Source organism: Bubalus kerabau, chromosome 4, assembly GCF_029407905.1.
Source record: "Bubalus kerabau isolate K-KA32 ecotype Philippines breed swamp buffalo chromosome 4, PCC_UOA_SB_1v2, whole genome shotgun sequence".
Taxonomy (NCBI): domain Eukaryota; kingdom Metazoa; phylum Chordata; class Mammalia; order Artiodactyla; family Bovidae; genus Bubalus; species Bubalus kerabau.
Window position 1 is genome coordinate 45,292,607 of NC_073627.1, and position 23,154 is coordinate 45,315,760.

General features: G+C 50.2%; 1 protein-coding gene across 2 annotated transcripts in view; it reads right to left on the reverse strand.

The window, feature by feature from the left end:
* KSR1 (kinase suppressor of ras 1) overlaps positions 1-17,156 on the reverse strand; it is a 159,841-nt gene extending 142,685 nt beyond the window's left edge. For both annotated transcript variants that reach the window (XM_055577181.1, XM_055577180.1), the window contains exon 1: positions 16,723-17,156. In XM_055577181.1, the coding sequence (XP_055433156.1) occupies positions 16,723-16,953 (231 nt within the window). In that variant the 5' untranslated portion in view covers positions 16,954-17,156. The remainder of the gene's footprint in view (positions 1-16,722) is intronic.
* Positions 17,157-23,154: the final 5,998 nt, after the last annotated feature.

A 23,154-nucleotide genomic window follows, 5' to 3' on the forward strand; every position in this document is an offset into this window, starting at 1 on the left:
TAACAGCTGCGTGTGTTAACTACCCATGGTGTGCTGCGTACCACTACCTCCTCGCCACTGGACAGCTACCTTGTTTGTTTTTTTTCTGTATTATGGATAATGCAAATACCCTCATAAATGTTGCTTTTCTCTTCTACTGAATGACTGCCTTAGGAAAGCTCCCTTGGAAGGATGGACTGACTTCAAGAGAAGCTGCTGGCCTGGGGTTACAGATGAGCAGAGTAATACCAGGAGGTGCAGGCACGATACCCCCACAGGGATCCAGCAAATGCTGTGGAATGAATGAAATCAACTCTCCCAAGTGACGTGTCCTTAGTGGGTGACAGGGCCACAGGGGGTCCCAGCGAGGACCCCACCACTCACCTACACGGTCAGAAAGTCAACAACAAAACTTTTTATAGGAGGTGAGTGAGGACCAACCCCCAAACTCCCATTTGTTAATAAGAAATAAGGATTGACAACAAGGACCTACTGTAAAGCACAGGGAACTCTGCTCAGTGTTATGTGACAGCCTGAATGGGAGGGAAGTCTAGAGCAGAATGGATACATGGATACACATGGCTGAGTCCCTTCGCTGTTCACCTGAAACTATCATAGTGTTGTTAATCGGTTATACTCCAAAACAAAATAAAAAATTAAAAAAGAAAGAAAGGAGGGTTGAGTTTCAAAATTCCTTTGATTCTATTGGATGGAGGGTGGGCCTGCTGAGAAGCCCACATACCACCCTGGTACCCTTCACAAACGTCTGTTCTCATCACCCTTTTCCCCCTTGCTCCTAGATGCCAGGCTCAAGGTCACCTGAGGGCAGGTGGCACCTGAGGGCTGCACCACTTAGGCATTTCTCAGGGCACCTCGAAGCCTCACCCAGCCCCAGGACGCCAGGCCCACTCCCTACCTTTGCACTTGTTAGACTCCTCTTCCAAAGCTCCTCCCCAGATACATCCCCAAGGAGGCCCTCTCAGCCTGCTGAGATCTTAAATACTACCATTTCTGCAAAACCATCCTGACCCTTCATTTAAGGTATACCACTTGTCACCTTGGCCACCTTCCTGTTTTCATTTTTTTCCATAGCACATCCACCATTTAACAAACAATATATTTCCCTTATTCACTTATTGTGAATGTCTCCTTCTAACAGCCAAAACCCAAGTTCCACAGAGCTGACAATTTTGTCCATCTTGTTCACTTACTTCCCCGTTTAGAGGAATAACCAACCTAGAGTGGGTACCCAACTCAGAGTGGGTGCTAATTAAATACCTGTTGAAAAAAACAAGAATAATAAAATATATAGACAGATTCTTTCTCTGTGTCAGGCATTGTGCTTTACATGACTCATCTCACTTACTATGAGCAATTCTATTATAATCTCCATTTTACAGATGAGGAAACTATTGCTCAGACAGATTAAGTAATCTGCCCAAAGACACACAGCTTACGCAGGAAGGGAGAAGAGTGTAAATCCATGCCAAACAACAGAACCTATGCTCTCACCTACTTCAGGGTGCTGCTCACTCACTTGGCCTTTCCTCCAAATATATAGGCAGCCCATGAACCAGCAGATCTTTCTAGAATAAGGACAAGCACCATCCTGTGATCGAAATGGGGAAGAGAAGGCAGGAGCCCAGACAGAGGACCACAGGAGGCCACTCACTTGGGCTCCACTTCCCCAGGGGAACAGCATGTCTGAGTTTTGGAAGACAGGCACTGTCTGGCAGCTTCAGGGTGACCAGGGGGGCCTGTTTGCTGTGACAAGTGGAACTGGGCTTTGACAAGACGGATGCTAAGAAAACAAATCCTGCCAGACCAGGAAACTGCTTAAACCAAACAGGGCTAGAGAGGAAGTTTAGTTTAAGCTGTTAGATGCCTGAGACAAGGTCTGGTCATTTGAGGCCACCTAAGTCTTTTTCTGAGAATAGTCAGAACCCCCCTCCGGCTTAGGGACCACAAAAGGTGGGGGAGGGTACACATGAAGTGGGGCCAACGAGCCAGTTTCCATCAGTTACATGGCAACTCACAGCCCGCCTGGCTGCACACAGGTATGGAGAGTAACGACCTCTTTGGCTTTTGGTTTCTTTTCATTTTTCTTCTTTTTTAGAACTACTTCCTAAAACTCTCAAAATTGTCAAAGATGCAGCTGTACGACTAGCCCAGTGCTTTGTCTCAAACGCTCACCTCTCCTCCTAAACCACCAGGCCAACCACAACAGAGAAGGGTTCCTGTCCCCTAAAAGGCAAGTTTCCATTCACTGACGGACTCCTCCTTGCTCTGCTCAGTCCCCTTGGCCACGATGAGTCAGGGCCACCAGGTGGAAATCTCCCCAGGGATTTCTCACCTCCTTTCTCCTAAGATTCGCCAACATTTAAAATATAACCCTGCTTGCATGTCATCCCCACCAGGCACCAGTGTTGCCCAGTGCTAACAACTAACGTTATCCCTTCTAAGCAGAGTGCTTCAAAACAGAGGGCAAAGGACACCCCTGGTGATCCAGTGGTTAAGACTCCAAACTGACTGCCAATGCAGGGGGCACAAGTTTGATCCCAGGTCAGGGAACTAAGATCCCACATGCCACATAGCGTGGCCAAAAGATTTTTTAAAAAGAGAGAGAGAAGCCAAGTTCATCTGAAATGGAATCAGGGAAGAGCCTTTGCTCTGAACACGCCCCCCTCCCCCTCCCCCAGGATGCTTTTCTCTCCATCTTTGTCCTCAACAAGGAGCACCCACCTCTGCAAATCTGCTAATCTGGACCCTGATGCCACGGTCATCTCATCCTGCTTACAACTTTGAGGTAATCCCATCCAAATGGTTTGGAAAAGGAGAGATTTTCAGACCCTTTCCCACATAGCATTATTGCTTTCAAAATTCTGAGCATTACCAGAGCTGACCTCTCTCTGTTCCAGACAAGGTCCAAGGTCAAGCAAGTTTCTGAGGGATGCGGTGAAATGCACACAGGGGTGAAATCAGGCAATTCCAGATCTGAACCCCAGCTCCACTGGCTACCGTGACCTTGGGCCTTACTTCCCCAGCCACAAAGTTGGCTCAGGAGTTGCCTCCAAACAAAATGGCAGCCAACATCTTCTACCAGGTCCATTTCCTGGAACTGCCACAGGGTCACAGCTCACTAGGTGATTACAGTCTATGCTGTCCCAAAGTTTGGGATCCCCTTCTCTTTGCCCTGCCCTAATAGAAGAAAGGGCTTCCCTGGTAGCTCAGCTGGTATAGAATCTGCCTGCAATGCGGAAGACCCCGGTTCGATTCCTAGGTCAGGAAGATCCCCTGGAGAAGGGATAGGCTACCCATTCCAGTGTTCTCGGGCTTCCCTGGTAGTTCAGACAGTAAAGAATCCATCTACAATGCAGGAGACTTGGGTTCGATCTCTGGGTTGGGAAGATCCCCTAGAGAAGGGAACAGCTACCCACTCCAGTATTCTTGCCTGAAGAATCCCCACGGACAGAGGAGCCTGGCGGGCTACAGTCCATGGGGTCTCAAAGAGTCAGACACGACTGAGCGACTAAGCACAGCATACAGTACAAGAGAAGAAAACAAGGACAAGCACAGAGCCTGCAAGCCTTCATTTCCAATGAGAGTCACAAATCAGGGAAGACTGGGGCAAGGCGAAGCAGCATGGTAAACAGGGGCTTTCCCACGCCTATTTCTCAGGCTTGTTTCCCATAAGTGCTGCCTAGCTACTCATACCTGATACGGGCAGCCCCGCTTCTGAGCTGGCAACCTCAGTCCTCGGGGCCTCTTCCCTGGCAGGCTGCGACTGCCAGGCCTGACAGCAGACAACTGAGTTTCAGTTGCCACGGTGAAGGCTCACAGCCCAGAGCCCGACTTGGTTCAAATCAAGAAACATTTCCCGAGTCCCCGCACATCTCAGGATGCAGAGATGAGTCAGCCGGGCAGTACAATGGGCCTCCATTCACACCTCACTGGCACCTTCTATTGGTTTACTCATCTACAGACTCCCCTGCCAAGCTAACTTTCTCATCCACTCTCACGTCCTACAACAGTGCCTAGCACATAACTGGAGCAGGCACAACCACTGGATGAATTAGTGCCTTAATTCCTGACCATGGCCCAACTTAAGGAAAAGGGCCCAAGGGACCTCCCCGAGGTCATGGCAGACCACAGCCCTCACGGAACACCACTTCCCACTGTGTCCAGGCAGGCTGGCCTCCTTTCTGGTCCTTGAACACAGCAAGTTCACTTCTGCCTCAGGGCTCTTGCACATGCTAGTCCCTCTGCCTGGAACACTCTTCACCCAAGCTTTCACAAGCCCGCTGCCCTCTCATCTTTTAATACTCAGCTCAAACCTTCTCTGGGAAGGAAGCTTTCCTGATGACCCCATCTAAAGCAGCAGCCTTTTAGGAACTTCCCTGGCAGTCCAGTGGTTAAGACTCAGCGCTTCCAATGCAGGGTGCCTGGGTCCAATCCCTGGTGGGGGAAATAAGATCCCACATGCTTCAAGGTGCCACCAAAAGATAAAAAATAAACTAATAATAATAAAGCAGCCTTCTCCCCATCCCATCACTCTAACCCATTTTCAGTGTTCTTTTCCTCAGTCTCCCTGTCACTATCTATTGACTTTTTATTTTTCTCTTTCCATTAAAGGAACCCCTCTGTCTTCTTCACTGCTCTTTTCCCAGTACCTAAAAGCAAACAGAGTACATGCTCAAGAAACAGTCAGTGAATGAATGGGCAGAAGGCAGTAGATAGAAATAAATAGCAAATTCAAGACAGGGGATGACTGGCACACTTTAAATGTCTTACAATTTTATTTGGCAATTATAACTCAATAAAGATGCTTTTTAAAAGAGGAAAATGGGAAATGATTTAACAAGGCCCCAAAAAAGGTCAGGTAGGTAGGAGAAGAAAGGCACAGAGATCAATAAGAATTGCAAAGGGAAAAAATGAGCTTTTCAACCAAGAATACAATTTTAAGAGAGCTATCGTACAAAAAGCAGAAACTGGAGGACAGTTTTGCAACTCCCATCATAAAAAATATCCATGCTCTTTGACCTAGTAATTCCATTCCTGGGAATTATCCCAAGGAAATGAATTCAGAATAGGAAAAAAAATAAAGAGGTGCTTGTACAAAGATGATTCCAACCACGGTGTTTATAAGAGCAGGAATCTGGAAACAACCGAAATGTCCCATAACAGGGGAAATGTTTTGGTAAATTACAGCATACCCATTGGGTGAAATAGCAGGCACTGATTAAAATGACGGAAAGGGAGATAACAGAGACATGTGGACAAGTGTTTTAGAATAACGCTAAGTGAGAGGAGGTGAAATGAAAATACTGAATCCCTTCTAAGTATCGTCTAGCACACCTTCTGTATCTCAACGACTTCTCTCGAGAGTCTAAAATAAAGCTATTCTTATTTCCTTTTAATTTTTTATTTATGTTTAAAATATTTGTATTTATTTATTTGGCTGCACTGGGTCTTAGTTGCCACACATAGCATCTGCAATCTTAGCTGCAGCTTGCAGGATCTTTTCATTGCAGCATGCAAATTCTTAATTGTGGCATATGGGATCTAGTTCCCTAACCAGGGATCGAACCTGGGCCCCCTGTATTGAAAGTGTGAAGTCTTAGCCACTGGAACACCAGGGAAGTCCCTCTTACGCCTTTTAAGGAACAAGAAAACTGAGGTCCACAGAGCTAAGGAACTGGCCACACAGGTCACAGAGCTAGCAAGGAATTACCAGTCAAGAGGCTACTGGGGCCCTCTTCCCTGGAGCCCAGGCACACCCTGAAGTCCTGAGGCAGCCCTCAATGTCCCACTGTGTGCCCAAGACCATCCTTTCCCATGATAACATCATGACTGCGTTTGGGAGGCCGAACTCAGAGATCTGAAGCAGCTGGCCAAAAGCGACAGGCTGAGAAATACTTGTGAGAATACAGCCCAAACAAAACAAAATGAAACAAACAGAAAGCAACAGAGAAAACCACCTCTGCTGGGGGCAAGAGACCGCAGAGAACAGAAATGTGCCAGTGGCCGGCAAGACCAGGCTTCAGGAGGACCGTGCAGAACCACAGGAAGAATCACAAAGGTTAAGGAAGCCCCTCAGTGGGTCCTGGATCTCATTTTTAGGCCAGAACCGCAGAGACGAGGATTTGCCAGGATCTCCTTGGAGACGCGGGCTGCCTGTGCTCGCTGACACTCCTCCCGGGGTGCACACAGTGGCGCTCAGTAAATGTTGGCTGAAATACACTCATCTCATGATGTGTGGATAAAGCAATGAGGAAAAGTAGGAGAGGAGATACTAGGATATACAGAAGAGTGGCTGGAAGTTGGGACTGTCGCAGTGTGACTGCAGGGTCAGCCTTGGGCGGGGCTGTGGAAGTATTCCCACAAGGCCATGGCCATTCCCTGACTCTGCCACGTGAGAACAGCTTTCAGTGCATTGGGAGCTTCAGTTTACAGAACGAGATGACCTGCCTGTCACGTGAGGGCTGCCAGGAGCCGCACTAAGCTTCAGGGGAAATTTTTAAAGGGTTATTTTCTGGGGAAAGGTACAGAGATTCCGCCCAGCCTGCTGGGGTCCGCAGAGCACTGCCTGGAGGCAGAAGGCTGGACCAGAAGACCTCTGCTTCCTTGACACTAACTGCCCCGCGCCACCACCGTTTTCAACAGGCTTATTCGAGTCTAAACACCATAGATGATCCAAGCCTGGATGAAGCCGGTTATTGCTGTGGTGGGGGGATTCCTGCACAGGGGTCCATTGTACCATTCTCCAGACTTTTGTACATCTGTGAACATTCCCATAATCAAACTTAAAATATACATATAAATTCAGGACTTCCCTGGCAGTCCAGTGGATAAGACTGTGCCTCTACTGCAGCAGGCACGGGTTTCATCCACCATCGGGGAACTAAGATCCCACATGCCACATGGCCAAAAAAGTACAAAATTTTATATATATATATATATATATATAATTTTAATCTATCAAATGCAGGCATTTCACCTAAAGAATCACCAAGGGCCTGACCAAGGTTTGGGGGCAGCCCTCTGGAGCCAAACAAAAGACACAGGTCTTTAAAAAAATGCTTCTCTGCTAACAGATTTTCTAGGTGGATGTGGAGTTTGCAAACACAAGTCAGGTAGCACCAGCAGGTAATTAAGACGATCTGGGTTCAAGTCACAGCTTAGTCTCTCCTTGGATCTACGACTCTGGGCAAGTCACTTAACCATTCCGCACCTCAGTTTCTTCATCCGTAAAATGGGAATGACAGTAGACTCTTCCTCACAAGGTCACTGGGAGGAGTACAGGCCACATGAAACTCCTAAGAAGGGGCCCAGGCCTGGAGTAAGCTCTCAGTAAATGTCAGCTATTGCGACACATCCCTTTTGTAACACGTATAGATATTCATTTTGAAAACCACATATCCATTTGATCAGTTACCTGGAGAAAATGAAAAGGGGCGGACCCAGCCCTCTGGGCCTCGAGCAGCTATATGGGAGCCATGTGTCTGTCTCTCGCACCCAGGGTGGCCCCAGCCGGCCTGGGGCCTCCACTGGCCAAGGGGTTAGAGAGCTCCTCCTTTCACAGAGCCAGCACCAGAAACAGGAAGCTGCTTCCTTTCCTTTCCATTCTGAGCTAGCATTTCCTTTTTTGTTTTAAAAAGCATTCCTCAGTCTGCAGCCCAGCCCTTCCCCTGCCCTCTGCAGCCCCAGGCTCAAACACACTCACAGACAACTGCATTTCTCCTGGACTGTTTTCCGCCCTCCATGGGGGGGTCAAGAGGTTCCTTGGTAGACCCCAAAGAAGCGTGTCCCGGGCACCAGGCTAACTGGCCAGTGGGGCCAGGAGGAGGCAGGACTCAATGACTCCAGACCTACGGACCTCTCTGGGTACATCTTCCTCATCTTTTTGGGAGGATTAAGTGAAATCTGTCTCTATGCAGGTGGTGTGGTGTGCCCAGAACACAACCTGTCTCCCTTCGGAAAGTACCTCCCCGCGACAAAAGGTAACTTTGCACAGGTAGATAAGTGGACGGGGTCACCAGCCTCTCCTCAACCGCCCCAATTTTAGCTGGAACCTCAAATGGGAGCCCAGTATCATAAAACCAACAGTAGGTGAAACCACCTACCATTTCTCATCTCCTTTACTGCTCCTGCTTCCCCAACTACGTTCAAGGAGGTAGCTGATGGGGCCCATTCTCAGCTACTTGAAACTTGCTTTCACGAGAGCATCACACAGAATACAGATAGCAAAGGCTGCATGAAGCCCTTTCAAGGGTCCCAGACTGGGAGGAGGGGATAGTGCCCCATATGTGCCCAATGTGTGAGAACACATAGGTCACTTTTTATACGTTTTGGTTTGCTTTTTTTTTCCTTTTTTGCAGTGCCATGAGGCTTGTGGGATCTTAGTTCCCGGGTCTATGGTAGTGAAAGCTCTGAATCCTAATCACTGGACCGCCAGGGAACTCTCGGGTCACTTATTTCTGACCAGCAAAACTCTCTGTGCACCATGAGTGAAGCTGCTTCCACTAATCCATATCCAAACCCAATCCAAATGAACGGGCTAAACTGGGACTCAATACCTCCAGGTGCCTTGTCAAAGAAAAGCCCCACCACTCTATAAGCAGCTTATCTCATCAGCTTTGCAGAAAGCAAAACCCTCATGATCGATATATTACACATTGAAGTCTACAGTTTATGCTGTATGAAAAGTTCTTTTTCCTAACCATAGCTGGTCTCTTCTACATAATGCATTATGCTTTCTCCCCTGGCTCTGATTTAAATTTTAAACACAATTCTTAATTCATTCTTGCAATTATTCTGAAGGTGGAAAAATGAAAAGAGGGGAGAAAAATGGCAAGCAAACAGGATGACTTCAGCTCCATTATTGTCAAAGGCAATCCTCCCTGTTAAAACACACTATCGCCCGCCAAGGCTAGAACGACAGAGAAATACAGATGTATATAAATAGGCAGGTTTTGCATGTGGCGGCAATTTGAATCAAGACTTTTTCAATACAGATGGGAAACAATTGTGCCTGGAAATAAATGACATAGCATTTTTTATCCCAACATCCATCCCCAAGGTATGCTTCTGGAACAGGGCAGAAAGTCAAACAGACACAAAGACACTGGATTCAAAGGCTGTACCTTCTGGAAGCAAAACAGTAAACCCTGTACAATGTATCATGGTATGGAATGCAAAATCATCACAAATTTAGGTCACAAACACAACCCTTAGAGGAGAAAAGGTTCACCCACCCAAGTCCTAGAGGATCTTTCAGTCGAAGGATGAGAAGCCCTTGAAAGTATAGTCAGGTCAGGTTCAAAGACTCAAGACAGGCCATCGGGGCTGAGCCCGCCCATCGGGTAAGCTGGCTTTCAGAAAAGGTCCCACCTACTGGACACCCCAGACAGGTCCCCAAGAACCTCTCCAGTCCCCAGGGTGCCTAAGATACTGAGATGGGGCTGGGAAAACAAACCCGCTGGCTTCCTCTTGCAGGAAACTCCTTGAGGTCGAGGATCCCTTCCTATCCCCCCACCTCCAACATAGGAGGCTGGGGTGGCAGATTGCTGTTTGCAGTCAGTCAAGGTGGTATAACATCTCACTTCAGGGCATGAGCTCTCAGGTCTGACTCCCCACTCAGTGCTCCTTCATAACCACCTGTCTCTCCTCTACTCTTTTTTCAGGTTAATAACCTAATATGTGTTCCTAGCAAGTCACTTTCCCTTTGGGCACTTAGTATCCTCACCTGCAGATGAGAGGGCTGGACCAGATGGGAATTTCAGGATCCTTAGGAGTCCACAACTCTATTAAATCAACCCCACAACCAAGGCACCCAAATAGCACTGATCAATATTTGTGGCTTGTGATGAAACCGAGCTTACAGTTCCGTAAGGTGCCTTTCATGAGCCTCAAGTGATGAAAAGCCCTCCATGGGGCCCCGACATCCAGCTCCCGCTCTGCTGCCTGGGAGCAACGAAAGATCCCTTTTCTAAATGGTCAGCCCAGGGCAGCCCTTGCTACGGGAAACCACAAAATGAGAACCCACAATCCTTGACCCAGCACCCAGAACCTCAGCCATGGGGGCCATGTCCCGTCTCCTGGTCACACTCCTTGCCCTCAGGGTGGACACAGATCCAGTGGCAAAGAGGTAAATGCATGAAGGCTGCCATTTTGTAAACCGTAGCCCTCCGGCTAGGGAGCAGGGTGGGAGAAACATATCAGGCCCTAAAGATTTCAAAGAACGGGGCTGCTGTTAAATGTGTTCATATACTTTGACCCAGCAAATTCTACTTCTAGGAATGCACTCATGCACTCACTGCAGCAAGGTTTATAACAGCAAGACATGGAAACAGCCCGAATGGCGACAAATGGGGACGGGTTCAGTGAACTGATATGATCACAGGAGACAGCCACGATTAATGATGGTGCATATCTGTGTGGACTGGAACAGACAGAAGACATTTACAAGACAATGAGCATGGTGAGCTCCATGAATACATCTCTGTATATTTGTATACAGATGCACAGGATTAAAACACTGGAAGAATAAACTGCCAAATGTTAATAAGAATTAACTCTGAGGGACTTCCCTGGTGGTCTAGTGGTTAAGAATCTGCCTACCAATGCAGAGGACATAGGTGTGATCCCTGCTCAGGGACCACGGGGCAACTAAGCCCATGCACCACAACTCCTGAAGTCCACATGCTCCAGAGCTCGGGCTCCACAACAGGAGACACCCCAGCAATGAGAAGCCTGCTCGCCGCAACTAGAGAAAGCCCAAGCACAGCGATGAGGACGCAGGGCAGCCAAAAATAGATGAATAAATAAAAAAGGATTTAACTCTGAGAGGTGGCATTATGGGTGGTTTTTATTCTTTTTCTTAATCTGTATTTTCTTTTCAATAGTGAGCATGTATCACTAAGTGTATTTTAAAATACTTTAATACAATTGGAAAGTTAAAGAACGTCATGCTTACCAGAGGAATTATGCAGTGAGATAAAGCAGGTATCCATTAAAACAATGACAAGTAAGATGATCTCGAGGCAGCTTCTCATTTCTCAGAATGAGACTAGCACAGAGCGATTGCATCACAGCGTGCTGGTGGGGACCTGTCTTTGAGGATGTGCCAGGCCGCACTTTAGGGAAGCTCGAGCTCAGAGGGTGCGCAGTCTGGCGCGGCCACCAGAAGGCCCGGTCATCTGGAACTGGGCCACCAAGTGCCCCTGGGCCGGCCCTTTGCGTTACTGGCCACTTCCTCGGGCTCCGCAGTCACGACTCTGACCAGAAACCCCGCCCCCACCCACTATGGTTTCTAGAAGCAGGCGCGAAGTTCAGAACATGAGTTCTGAAGACTAGTCAGGCCAAGTTCCACCGCCTACTAACTCCGTCTCTCAGTCCCTCTGAGCCGCAACGTCCTTATCTGCAGAATGGAGAGAGAACCCGGCAGGGTCCCCGTGAGCCTTCAATGGATAACACATGCCAAGAGCCGAGCACAGGGCAGGTGACCGAGAGGGTGTCTTATTCCACTGTAAGGAACGGGATCCCTCCACTACGAGGAAACCCTGCCCCTCACCAGGCTCTAGGGCCCTTCCCATAAATTCAGCGCAGCTTTCCCGTTGAACTGAGTGTAGAAGTTTCCCGTCAGCCTATTCTGAAAGCACGTCCTTTTTCAAATGCACAGCTGGGGAAGGCATGACCACACGCACTAGCCATGCTACTGCCCGCCACGGCCACCACCACTGCAGACGCTGCCGCCAAGCACCACAACCGGTGCAGTCCCTCTCCAGGCCACAGTGGCCCAGAAGGCCCAGAACAATGCTGGGGAATGCAGCTTTCCGGGATTTTGAGCTAACCTGGCGGGGAGGGAGGCACTCCCATCGCTGTCCCCAGGCAGCAAACCAGAGGCCTCCTGGCACCAGGGCTGCAAATCTGATAGGGCCTCCCTCCAGCACCCCGCAGGCCTCCCCAGTCATGGAAACCGCAGGTCCTTCTCCAGACCACCTCGGAGGATCGCTGGTAGCAAGTTTCACCAGGAAAACAAATTGCCAAGGTGAAAGCAAAGCATGCCCCAGTTCTGGCTCCCTCCAGGGATGGCTGGAGTTAGAGCCTCCAGCAGGAGGTTAACACTACCAGGTAGGGGCTTCCCAGTTGGCTTAGTGGTAAAGAATCCGTCTGCCAATGCAGAAGACATGGGTTCTATCCCTGGATCAGGAAGATCCCCTGGAGGAGGAAATGGCAACTCACTCCAGTATTCTTGCCTGGGAAATCTCATGGATAGAGGAGCCTGCTGCTGCTGCTAAGTCGCTTCAGTCGTGTAGTGGGCTACAATCGGTGGGGTCACAGAGTTGTGTGACTGAGCACACAACACAACAACAAGGGCACAAGCAGAGAAATGCCACACGCCGAGGCAGGGGATGGCTGGGGAAACGGAAGCTGTGCCAGGGATGTGTGATGTGGACAAGCCATCACCAAGACTCCGGAAATGTTTCCCAGAAAAGCAGGAGTTGGACTGGTCAACCGTCCAGTCCTATTCCCAATTCCAAAGCGATTTCAGCAGGCTACAGTAATGGAGTCAGTCCTGCTCACCTGCCTGGCTTCCCCAATAGTCTGAGAGTGCCCCCAAACACCAGGAACACAGCCTACCTACTTCAGAATCCTTGCCGGGGTGGCGGCAGTGAGCAGCTCAGCAGGCAAACCAGTAATAACCGCAGGTTTGTTGAGTGAATGCACATCCATGCACACCCCAAGGACCAGTTCTGTGAGGACCCACAGTGCCCTCTCCTTTCCTGGCAGCTCCACCATCCAGATGCCCCAGGGGGCTGGGGAGGGGGCCACAGGGGAAAGCTCAGGCCCTCCACACAGGGTTTTGACCTCTGACCTCTGCTACGGCAGAGCTGAGTGAAGGTCAAGGCCCAGTGGGGACCCCTTTCTCTAGGTCAGCTTGCTTACGAGGGACTTTTTTCCATAAGACCACCAGCTGGGACTTGCCTGGTGGTCCCGTGGTTAAGAATCCACTTGCCAGGGCAGGGGACATGGGTTCCTTCCCTGGTCTGGAAAGATCCCACATGCTGGAGCAACTAACCCCGGGCAGCAAAACTACCGAGCCCCATGCCCTGGACCCCATGCTCGGCAACAACAGAAGCCACCGTGACAAGAAGCCCACGCACCACAACCAGGAGTAGCCTCTGCTATTAAGAAACTAACAAAGCCCGCGTGCAGCAACGAGGACCCAGCACCCCCAAAACTAAAATAAATTTTTTGTTTTTTAAAGAGCAGCAGATGGGAAGACTCCTCGGTGTGGTAAGGCCTGCCTCTGAAAAGAACCAGGAGGCTGGCAGGAAAAGGCAAAGTTACAAGGTCCGTAAAACGAGAATCTTCACGAGACGCCCTGCTCTCCCCACGGCCCTGCTCTCCCCACAGCCCGGCCCAGACCTGGCCCAAAGAAGATGCACAAGCGAGGGAATGAACTGGCATGGGCTGCGAGGTCAGCCGGATGTCCCTTTGTGAGCACGTCTGGGGAACGAGAACATTCTATCTTGCTCAGTTCTCAGCCCCTGAGGACGGCCTGGTGGAGACAAGGCGCCATATTCTGCTGGGATCTTCAAAGTAGCCTCCCTACTTCTGTTTACCGATTCAGACTCTAGGGTCAGATTTTATCTCCCTCCTCATTTCACAGCGAGAGGGAAAAAAAAAATAAGTGTGTGATGAAGTCTGATGGATTTCCAGGAAATCTTCGGAGATTGAAAAGGGTCCAGCACGCTGACTGACAGGTAGGAGGCAGACATTAAACCTTGGTTCCTTCCACTCGTTTGGATCCAAAGTGGACCACTGCGTGGTGGAAGGAAAGAGCCAGGCAGACTGAACCTTACACATCATCCGACCTACAATAAGGCACCAGCAGCTGGGCCCCGGGTCAGGACTTGCCAGGGCTTCTCATTGAGTGCTTATTTAACAACAGCCAGGGTAGGCTGAGGTTGCTTGGATTCTGGGAGAAGTCTGGCGTGCTTACGTAAGCCAAGCCCTCTTTTTCAAAAGCCAGGAATCCAATGTTGCAAGTCCAATCTCTGGGGGCCCTGGCCTGGTATGTGAGAGGAGCCTGCAGAACAGGAAAGAAAGCCAGAATGGACATCACCACTGCCCCGCGTGACCTCACCATGGGCTTTGGAGCTATCTCTTGGCCTGTGTCACCCACCTCTAGGGAACAAGAGCCAGCTGTCAAAGGGCCTTCCTCCCAAATGTGGCCCATACTGGATCCTCAGTAGGAAAATTCATGGGCAGAATCTCTTGGTAGAAAGCATAAGGACTTACAGACACATGTGAGGTTGTAGGTTTAAGTAGTCTTGGCCCATTTTACAGATGGGGAAGCCTGAGATTCAGAAGTCATGGGACTTACTACCCAAGGTCAGATAGACAGACCCTGGACCTGATTTCTAAGCCTCAGGCTTTCCACCTACCACACTGCCTTCAAAGGTCAGGATTCTTTGAGTAACAAACTTTCCCCCTATTTTATCAGTTTGGTAAATCTAGATTTCAGAACCATTCTTACTCAGGGGTATTCTTACACAGGGGTGTGTATAACAAATATTTGATTCCACCCAACTGAGGCCCCTTCATAGACCACAGCATTGAGAACTGCAAGAGCCCACAGAGACCTCTCACCCCGCTGTTCAGGTAAGGAGGAGAGGCCTAGGGAGCTAGATCCTGGGGTCAAAAGTCCCATCCCCCAAACAGCCCGGGTCTCGCCTTTTCAGGGAGGAGCGTGGACCTGAATCCACAGCACAGTAGAGAAGATGGGGAGCTGGGTATTTGTTCTAATTCCTGCTACCAATCCCCTCTGGGCCTTGGGATGGGTTTTTGGCTGCCACAGCTGATCATCCAATAAACGCTTAGGAGGCAGGTCACCGAATAAACCAGTGCAGAGACCTAAATATAGGATGTTCCAGGGTGTCCTGATGCCATTCCTTGGTCAAAATGAGTGACTTTGGGAGGCAGGGTACCAAGAAGGCAAGGTGCCATTTCCAGAGAAATCACCCATCATTCTCCCAGGTCCCCTCTTCGAGCTAGGAGCATTTCAGAGCAACCTGGGGGAGTGAGGGGGGACAATCCAAGAGAAGCCAACAGAGGACAACCTCTTATCCCAACAACACAGCAGTCCAACCAGACACATGCTGCTGGACAAGGACCCCTCCTCCCAGAACGGAGCCACACAGGCCCCCTATTGTGTCGGTTTAAAAACTGAACTTTGCTGGGCAAACACACCCGGCTGTGTTCAAGAAACCAGTTTCTCTTCACCACTTGAAAAACAGCAGCATGCATGCAAGAGGGACAGTTGAGGGGGGGAGCGGGGGTGCTGGTCAGTTTGTTTTTTAAGCCAAGCCCTGGTCAGCACTGCTATAGCAACTGAAACAAAAATAATAATAGCCAGCACTGATTATATCCTTCCAATGTCCCTGGTTTTGTCGCTTTTAAGAAAATAAAACTGAAGGAAAGAAGTCTACCCCGAACATTTTAGATCAAATAGGGCTTCAGGCTTCTGGTGCACACAGAGGATGGGGTCTGGTTATCATGGCCACAAATCACCCACTGGCCCTAAGGTGGCTGGCAGAGGCAATCGGCAATAAGAGGGTGTGGAGGGTTTGGGATGAAGAGTTAAGGTTCTAATAAAACAAAACATCTCCAGATCTGCAGAAGGCCAGATGTGATCAAGCAAGGTGGAAAGAGGCCCATTCTTCAAAACAGGGTAGCTATTAATACCAAGTGGTGCCTGGAATTTCACAGCTTTCCCAGCCTCTGGACAAAAGCAAGTTGGAAATGCAACTAGTTTCCCTCTATTGTGTATGATAGGAGACGGAGAGACCGCCCTCCAACCCCTTCTAAGAACGCAATAACCCTTTTGGTTGATTCTTCCAAATCCTTTTAATACTGGGCTTGCCAGCTATCACTTGAGAGAGTAGGGGCCGCGTGTCTTATTTCTTCTTTACACTGGAGGCTGTCTCCACTAGAACCCCTTAAGTAGTGTCATCTTCCCATTGAAGGCTTTGGTCCTCAGCATAATCATTCCTAAACCAAAGTTCAGTAGGGGGAAGGGGGAGGCGGCGTCGGTAGGTTATTACATTTTGAGCAGTGAAACGCTGTGGCAGTGCGAAAGAGACGCACTCAAGGCAAAAATGCAGTTTCAGCAAACACTTTGATAAGCGGCAGACAAGAACCTGGAGGAGAGGCAAGGAAGAAACAAGACAGAGTCTGGGGCGTGCGAGGAGGGCAGAGAACGAAGGGCCTGCACTCACACTTCAGGGGGACCTCCTCCCGCCCCGTCACCCCAGCCCACAGCGGCTGGGCTCCGTCACCCAGGGAAAAGTCCACCATGTGACTCAGTGGGAGAATGAGTCCTGCGGCCCGGCGAGCTGGAAATGCGGTGGGGACGGAGGGCGGCAGAGGGGATGTCCGCGCGCAGCCCACCCCGCCCGCGGGCTCCTCCACCCTCCCTCGCAGGTCGCACCACGCCCCTCCCCCCAAATCCCGCCCAAGGTGAACGGGGCTGGTCCCGGGTCCTCGGGCCGCCGCGCCAAGCGAGTGGAAGAGGGAGAGGAAGCCGCAAAGGAGGTGACCGGGCTCAAGGATGCAACTGGGGAAGGAGTGAACTGGAGCAGCGAAGGAGGTGTTGGGGCGCTTCCCGAGGCGCAGACACCTGACTCCTCAAACCCCGCGCGGGGGCCCCGATTCTCCGGCGTCGTGGCCCCTTACCTCCAGGGTCCGGATCTCCTGCTGGGTGAGGTCGTTGGACACGGAGCACTTGGTGCGCAGCCCGCGCAGGCTGCCGATGGAGATGTCGATGAGCTTCTGGAGCTGCCCGCACTGCTGCAGCGCCCGGCTGGCCGCGGCCCCGGCGCCCCCATCCGCGCCCGCCGCGTCCCCCCCGCCGCCGCCCTCCTTCTTCTCTCCCATCGCCGCCGCGTGCAGCGCCACTCTATCCATGCCTCGGCATCGGGTCCGCGGGGTGGCCGAGGCGGCGGAGCCCGGGGGCGCGGGCGCCTCGAAAGGGAATTCTCGAGCCGCGAGGGCTGGACGAAGAGCGCCCCTCGGCGCTGCGGGAGCTGGGACGCGAGGACCGCCCGGCCGCCGAGTCCGCCCGCCCAGCCGCGGCGGCAAAGCGAAAGCCGCGGCGACCCGACGGCTGAGGCTCCCTGAGCCTTTAAGCGGCAGCGGGGGCCGGGTCAGAGCAGCTGGGCATGCTGGGACTTGTAGTCCCCGCCGCGCACCTGCCGCCGCCCGCGCCCTCGGGGTCCCCGCGGGCTCCGGCGCCCGGTGGTCCCGGCCTTCCCTTCCGCCGTGGGCACCGGCCGCGCTGGAGCGCCCCGCCTCTGCGCCCCCGGAGGGTCTGCTACGCGCCGGCTCCTCCCTCGGCGCCGGGATCCCGGGGAGCCTTGTCTCCCCGCCCACCCCCGCCTGTTCCCCATCCCTTCTCCTAGCTGGGGGCTTCCCACGACCCCCCAGATGAGGCGAGGTGGAGCCGACGGCCCTTGGACGGGAGGAGGGTTCGCATCCTGCAATTCCTCGGCTTCAGCCGAACCCTGGAAGACAGGGACAATGGAAGTTTCAGAATTTCTCTGTGGGTTTAGGGGCCGCCATCTAGTGGGAAGGGGCGGAGGTTCGCAGAGCCCAGGACTCCCGATTGTCTAGCCAGAGGAAGGGCTCAGGCTTGGAAAGACACAGGACATTCTTCTAGATGCTATTTACCCACCAACATAAAGGTCCCATCCCTCCACCACCTCAACCCAGCAGGCCAGTCCAGACACTGGGGGTGACAGTTGATTTGTTGTGCCTTTGGAAGTGCTTGAGAGCAATGAGACAGTCTGAGTTCAAGTAGTGTCTACCACTGCCTAGCCACTGGCTTGGTTGGCTCAGTGGACCTGAGTCTGGGCAAATTTCTGGAGGTAGTGGAGGATAGGGAAGCCTGGCATGCTGCAGTCCATGGGATCCCGCAGAGTCCAAAGCGACTGAGCCACTGAATAACAAACAACAACTGCCAAACTGTGACTTTAGACAGTCAGCTCACCTTTGAGTGTCGGAGTTCCCCACCAGTTAAAATGGGGTGATAATAGAGCCTATCTGATAGGGTTCATGGGGCTTCTCAGGTGGCTCAGTGGTAAAGAATTCACCGGCCAGTACCAGAAATACCTGTTTAATCCCTGGGTTGGGAAGATCCCCTGGAAGAGGGAACGGCAACCCACTCCAGTATTCTTGCCTGGAAAATCGAATGGACAGAGGAGTCAGGCGGGCTACAGTCCAGGGGGGGTCACAAAGAGTCGGACACAACTGAGCACACACGCACAGTATGGGTCATATGGTGGTGTAGTCACTCGGTCATGTCCGACTCTTTGCGACCCCGTGGACTGAAGTACGCCAGGATTCCCTGTCCCTCACCATCTCCCTACTCAAACTCATGTCCATTGAGTCGGTGATGCCATCCCATCATCTCATCCTCTGTCATCTCCTTCTCCTCCTCATATGAAGAATGAGTTAATGTGTATACAGAACCTGAATTGATAATTGCCACGTATGGGCACTAGAGAAATGTTTTTGATGGTTACTCTTCCACTTCAGGTCTTCTAACCGTGGCCCCACACCTGAGCAGTGGGCATGGGCAAAATACTGCTCCTGGGCTGGTAGTTGTTGTTTATGCCTTTCTGTACCTTCTAACTCAGTATTCAACACCCCCAGCATATTCCCCCACCCTCCCCTCCCACCTCCTCTGAGTTCCTGTGGGCTCTATTATCTGCCTAAACTGAACACACAGGACTCAGATCAAAGGTCCTACACATCCATACTTTCAACATCTGCCAGCCAGAAGAAATCTCTCTCCTAAACTCCTTGGCTGCAGAAGCTGCTGGTTAAATACCTTGGTATCCTCTTCACAGAACCAAATCCAGAGCATGGCACACAGCAGGGGATCCATAAAGCTGTGCAATCCACTTCAGGAGTTTTTCACACAGGTCCTAGCCCTTGAAAGAGAAACTGCATAACGGTGGTTCTCAAACTTGAAAGTGGATCAGAATCTCCTAGAGGGCTTGTTAATCCACAGAATGATGAAACCCACTCACGGAGATTCTCGGTCAGTAGGTCAAGGATGAAGCTCGAGAATTTGCATTCTAACATGTCCTTGTGTAATGCTGATGCCCTGGTCTGAACTTTGAGCATCTTTTTCACAGAGGAAGGTCATGGCCCTGGAGAACTATCTCCAGGGAGGATCCATACCCAGGCTACAGCAGTTGGTTCAGAACCTCTGTTTGTTCAGCAGCCAGAGCTGCCAGGGTTGAGTGACTGGCTCTCTCGAGCTCAATTCACAAAAGATTTCCTGATAAATGCCTACTATGCAATTACATCAAGCTTGTAATTGGGCCTGGGTCAACACATTTTTCCCTGGGGCCACTTTATGTGGAAGCCATGTCCTGTGAAGGGCCACTGGCATCCTGTGGCATCCACGCCTATGGGGCAATGGTGTTAGGGCTGGAGACTGGACAAGCCCCAGATCCCTGGCTACTCTCCCGCCAGACCATGCAGCGGTCCCTCCTCTGTGGACACAGTCTTCCTTCTGGTTTGTGGAGAGCACTCAGTAAGCTGTGTGTTCCTTCCCACTTCATCTCAGGCACACTCCAGCCTTGTCAACTGGATTTACAGAACTGCCTCTTAGTGATACAGAAAGCAAAGATTTTAAAATAATCCCTTCGTTCATCCTTTTCACATTCCATAAGTATTCAGTAAACCAGTCAATCCTAAAGGAAATCAACCCTGAATATTCATTGGAAGGACTGATGCTGAAGCTGAAGCTCCAATACTTTGGCCACCTGATGCAAAGAGCCAACTCATTGAAAAAGACTCTGATATTAGGAAAGGTTGAAGGCAAAAGGAGAAGGGGGCAGCAGAGGATGAGATGGTTAGATAGCATCATTGATTCAACAGACATGAATCTGAGGAAACTGTGGGAGATAATGAAAGACAGGCGAGTCTGGCGTGCTGAAGTCCACGGGGTTGCAAAGAGTTGGATATGACTTAATGGCTAAACAACAAGTGTCTGCTTATGTGGCAGGCCTTGTTTTGGGCTCTGGGAAACAGTAGTGAACAAAGCAAAGATCTTTACCCTCTGGGAATTTATGTTATGGTGAGAGAAGACAGGAAATAAATAAGGAGAATGCACAGTGTGTTAGGTGGTAACAGGTGCCTGGAAGGCATAGAGCCTGGAAGGGGACATGGAGTGTCTTGTTTCAGAGCTGTCTAAGGAACTGGAGTGTGGTCTCTGAATCGCTGCATGACCTTGGGCAAGTCTCTTAACTCAGAGCCCTGCTCCTCACTTGCAAGTTGGAGATTCTGTGTTGTGTGGATGAACAGAGATCATTGTGTAAATGATGATCACAAAGGAAGGGTTCCACGTATTTTTGTTTATCCAATAAGTAAATTCACAATAAATTTTCTTCGTTTTCCAGAGTGTGAGTAAGATGAATTCATCTATCAGATGTTTGTTTTAATCTTTTAACATTTTTTCAAATTTTTATTTATTTATTTGGCCTCATGGAGTCTTAGTTGCAGCTGCAGGATCTTCACTGGGGCATTTGAACTCTTAATCATGGCATGTGGGATTTAGTTCCCTGACCTGGGATCAAACGCAGGACTCCTGCATTGGGAGCATACAGTTGTAGCCTCTGGACCACAAGGGAAGTCCCCATCCATTAGGTTGGGCTTTGGCTCTTGAAACTTTTTCTGTGACTCCCTCAATACAAAAAGTTCGCCTCATCTCTCCTCCTACCCCTCTGCCCCAGGACGCTCTGTTGGCAGCACTCTTAAGTTTCCCCAGCTTGGACTCCCCTACCTACATCTCAACACCCCAGCAGCCATGCAAGCACGTTCATGAACAGACTAACAAACAAGAAAAACCAAGTCTTTATTCATGTGGAACAAATGTGAGAATGAAGACCACTAATTAACAAGTCAACAAATATATTGCCAAAATAAATTTGCAGAATGATAAGTGCTATGAAGTGGGTAGAAAGCAAACAGTGATAGCAAGTTCCCAGGGGATGAAGTGCTTCATTAGAAGAAGTGGTCAAAGTAGGACTATCTGAAGGATCATTGAACTGAGATCTAAATAAAGAAAAGGAACCAGCCAGCTGGAGCTCTCAGAAAGGGGCATTCTGGGCAATGGGAATACCACGTGCAAAGGCCCTGAGGAAGGAACACACTGGCACACTCCAGGAACAGAATGAAGGCCAGTGTGGCTACCACGTGGTGTGGGAGCAAAACAGGGGTTAGAGATGACGTGGGGATGCTGGAGAGAGGTCAGATAAAGTAAGATGTGGGCAGGAAGTTTGGATTTTTCTCTAAGTCTTTGTTAGTCCTAGTGTGGTCCAAGAGTACCGCATCGCCTGGGAGCTTGTTAGCAATGCAGTCTCCCCACACCAGATCAACTGAATTAAACCTGGATTTTAGCAAGAGCCCCACGTGACTTGAATGGATTTTTAAGTTTTGGAAGCATAGCTCTCTAAGTACGTGGAAGGAAAACCACATTCCTTGAGAGGCGTTTTAAGAGCTTCCTCTGGGGGTGGAACTCCTGGTGGTCCAGTAGCTAAGACTCCGTGCTCCCAATTCAGAGGGTCTGGGTTCGATCCTTGGTCAGGGAACTACATCCCACATGCAGCAACTAAAGATGCCACACACCAAAACTAAGACCCAGTGCAGCCTAATAAATATTTTTCTAAAGAAAAGATTCCTCTGGGGAGTTCCCTGGTGGCCTAGTGGTTAGGATTCTGGGCTTTCACTGCTGTGGCCTGAATCCAATCCCTGGTCCGGGAACTGAGATCCCAGAAGTCTGAGGCAGGGCCAAATAAAATTAAAATTCCTGTGGCCACCACACGGAGAGTGGATGGTCGAGAGTCAGGGGCAGAAGCAGAGATGCGGAGTTTGAGATTGCTGCAATGGTCCAGACGAGGTGTGGGAGCAGGAGAAGGGAGGAGAGGAGGAGATAGAGCAAACAGAGGGGATGGAGGACACGTTCTGGGGATACAGTCAACAGGGCAAGCTGATGGATTCAGTGTTGAAGGAGGAAAGAAATGATTCCGTCCATACTTTGCTCCTCCAAAGACACTTTGGGGCAATATGGGAGGAGCCGTTGAGCCCTACCCTGGAGTCAGGTGTGGCCACAGCCTCCTTGCCATGCCCACCAACCTCCCTTTCCCACCTCCACCCCCAACTCAGGACTCCGTAGTAAGAACCTAGGACAGTGCAGGGAGAACTTTGGCTTCCTGGATTTCACCTGCAGTTACGTTGTCCAGGAAATTCATGGAGTTGCCCTGGAGAGGTGAACTCTGTTATTATACACTCTTGTGCTTGTTCAACCAAGTATTCATTCATTCATTCAGCAAATGTTTACGGAGCCCCCAATATGTGTTCAGTGCTCTGCCAGACTCTGGGAATAGAGCAATAAACAGTATATCCCTTTATCACTTATGAAAGGACTTTGATTTGAGCTCAAAGTCACCTGTGTTGTCTTCCTGAGGCCCATCCCTTGGGCCTCTGATGACCTCAGAGGAAAGTATGAATTCCTGAAAGAAGGCCTATGAGGTCCTTCATTTCCAGGCCCTATATTTCTCTTCAAGGCATCTACTACCCAAGACTTTTTTGAGTCAGTGTCTCAATATAAGGATATAATGAAAATAAAATTATCTTTCCAGAAAAGTCATACACATCTACTCACAAGAAGCCCCAGCCCAATATGCATTGTGATACAACTTCAGGAGGTTTGTAGGTTCCTTTAAGCATAGCCTTGAACTCTGGGGCTGTAGGCACGGCTAGGAGCCCCACTTAACTGCTTGATCCTCACTGCCTTTATGCAAGTCTTGGGTCACGCCGTATAGTGTCTTGTCACCATGCCTTTGCTCAAGCTGTCATTTCTGCCCATGGTCCTTTTTCTCCAACACCCCACATGCATTTCTTTTTTTCATCGTATTCATGTAGGATCTTCCCTTACGGCATGCAGGGTTAGTTGCTCTGTGGCATGTAGGATGTTAGGTCCCCGATGAGGGATTGAACCTGTGTTCCCTGCATTGCAAGGTGGATTTTTAACCATTGGACCACCAAAGAAGCCCCGTCCCAAAATGCATTTCTATTCATCCTGTAGCTGTAGTT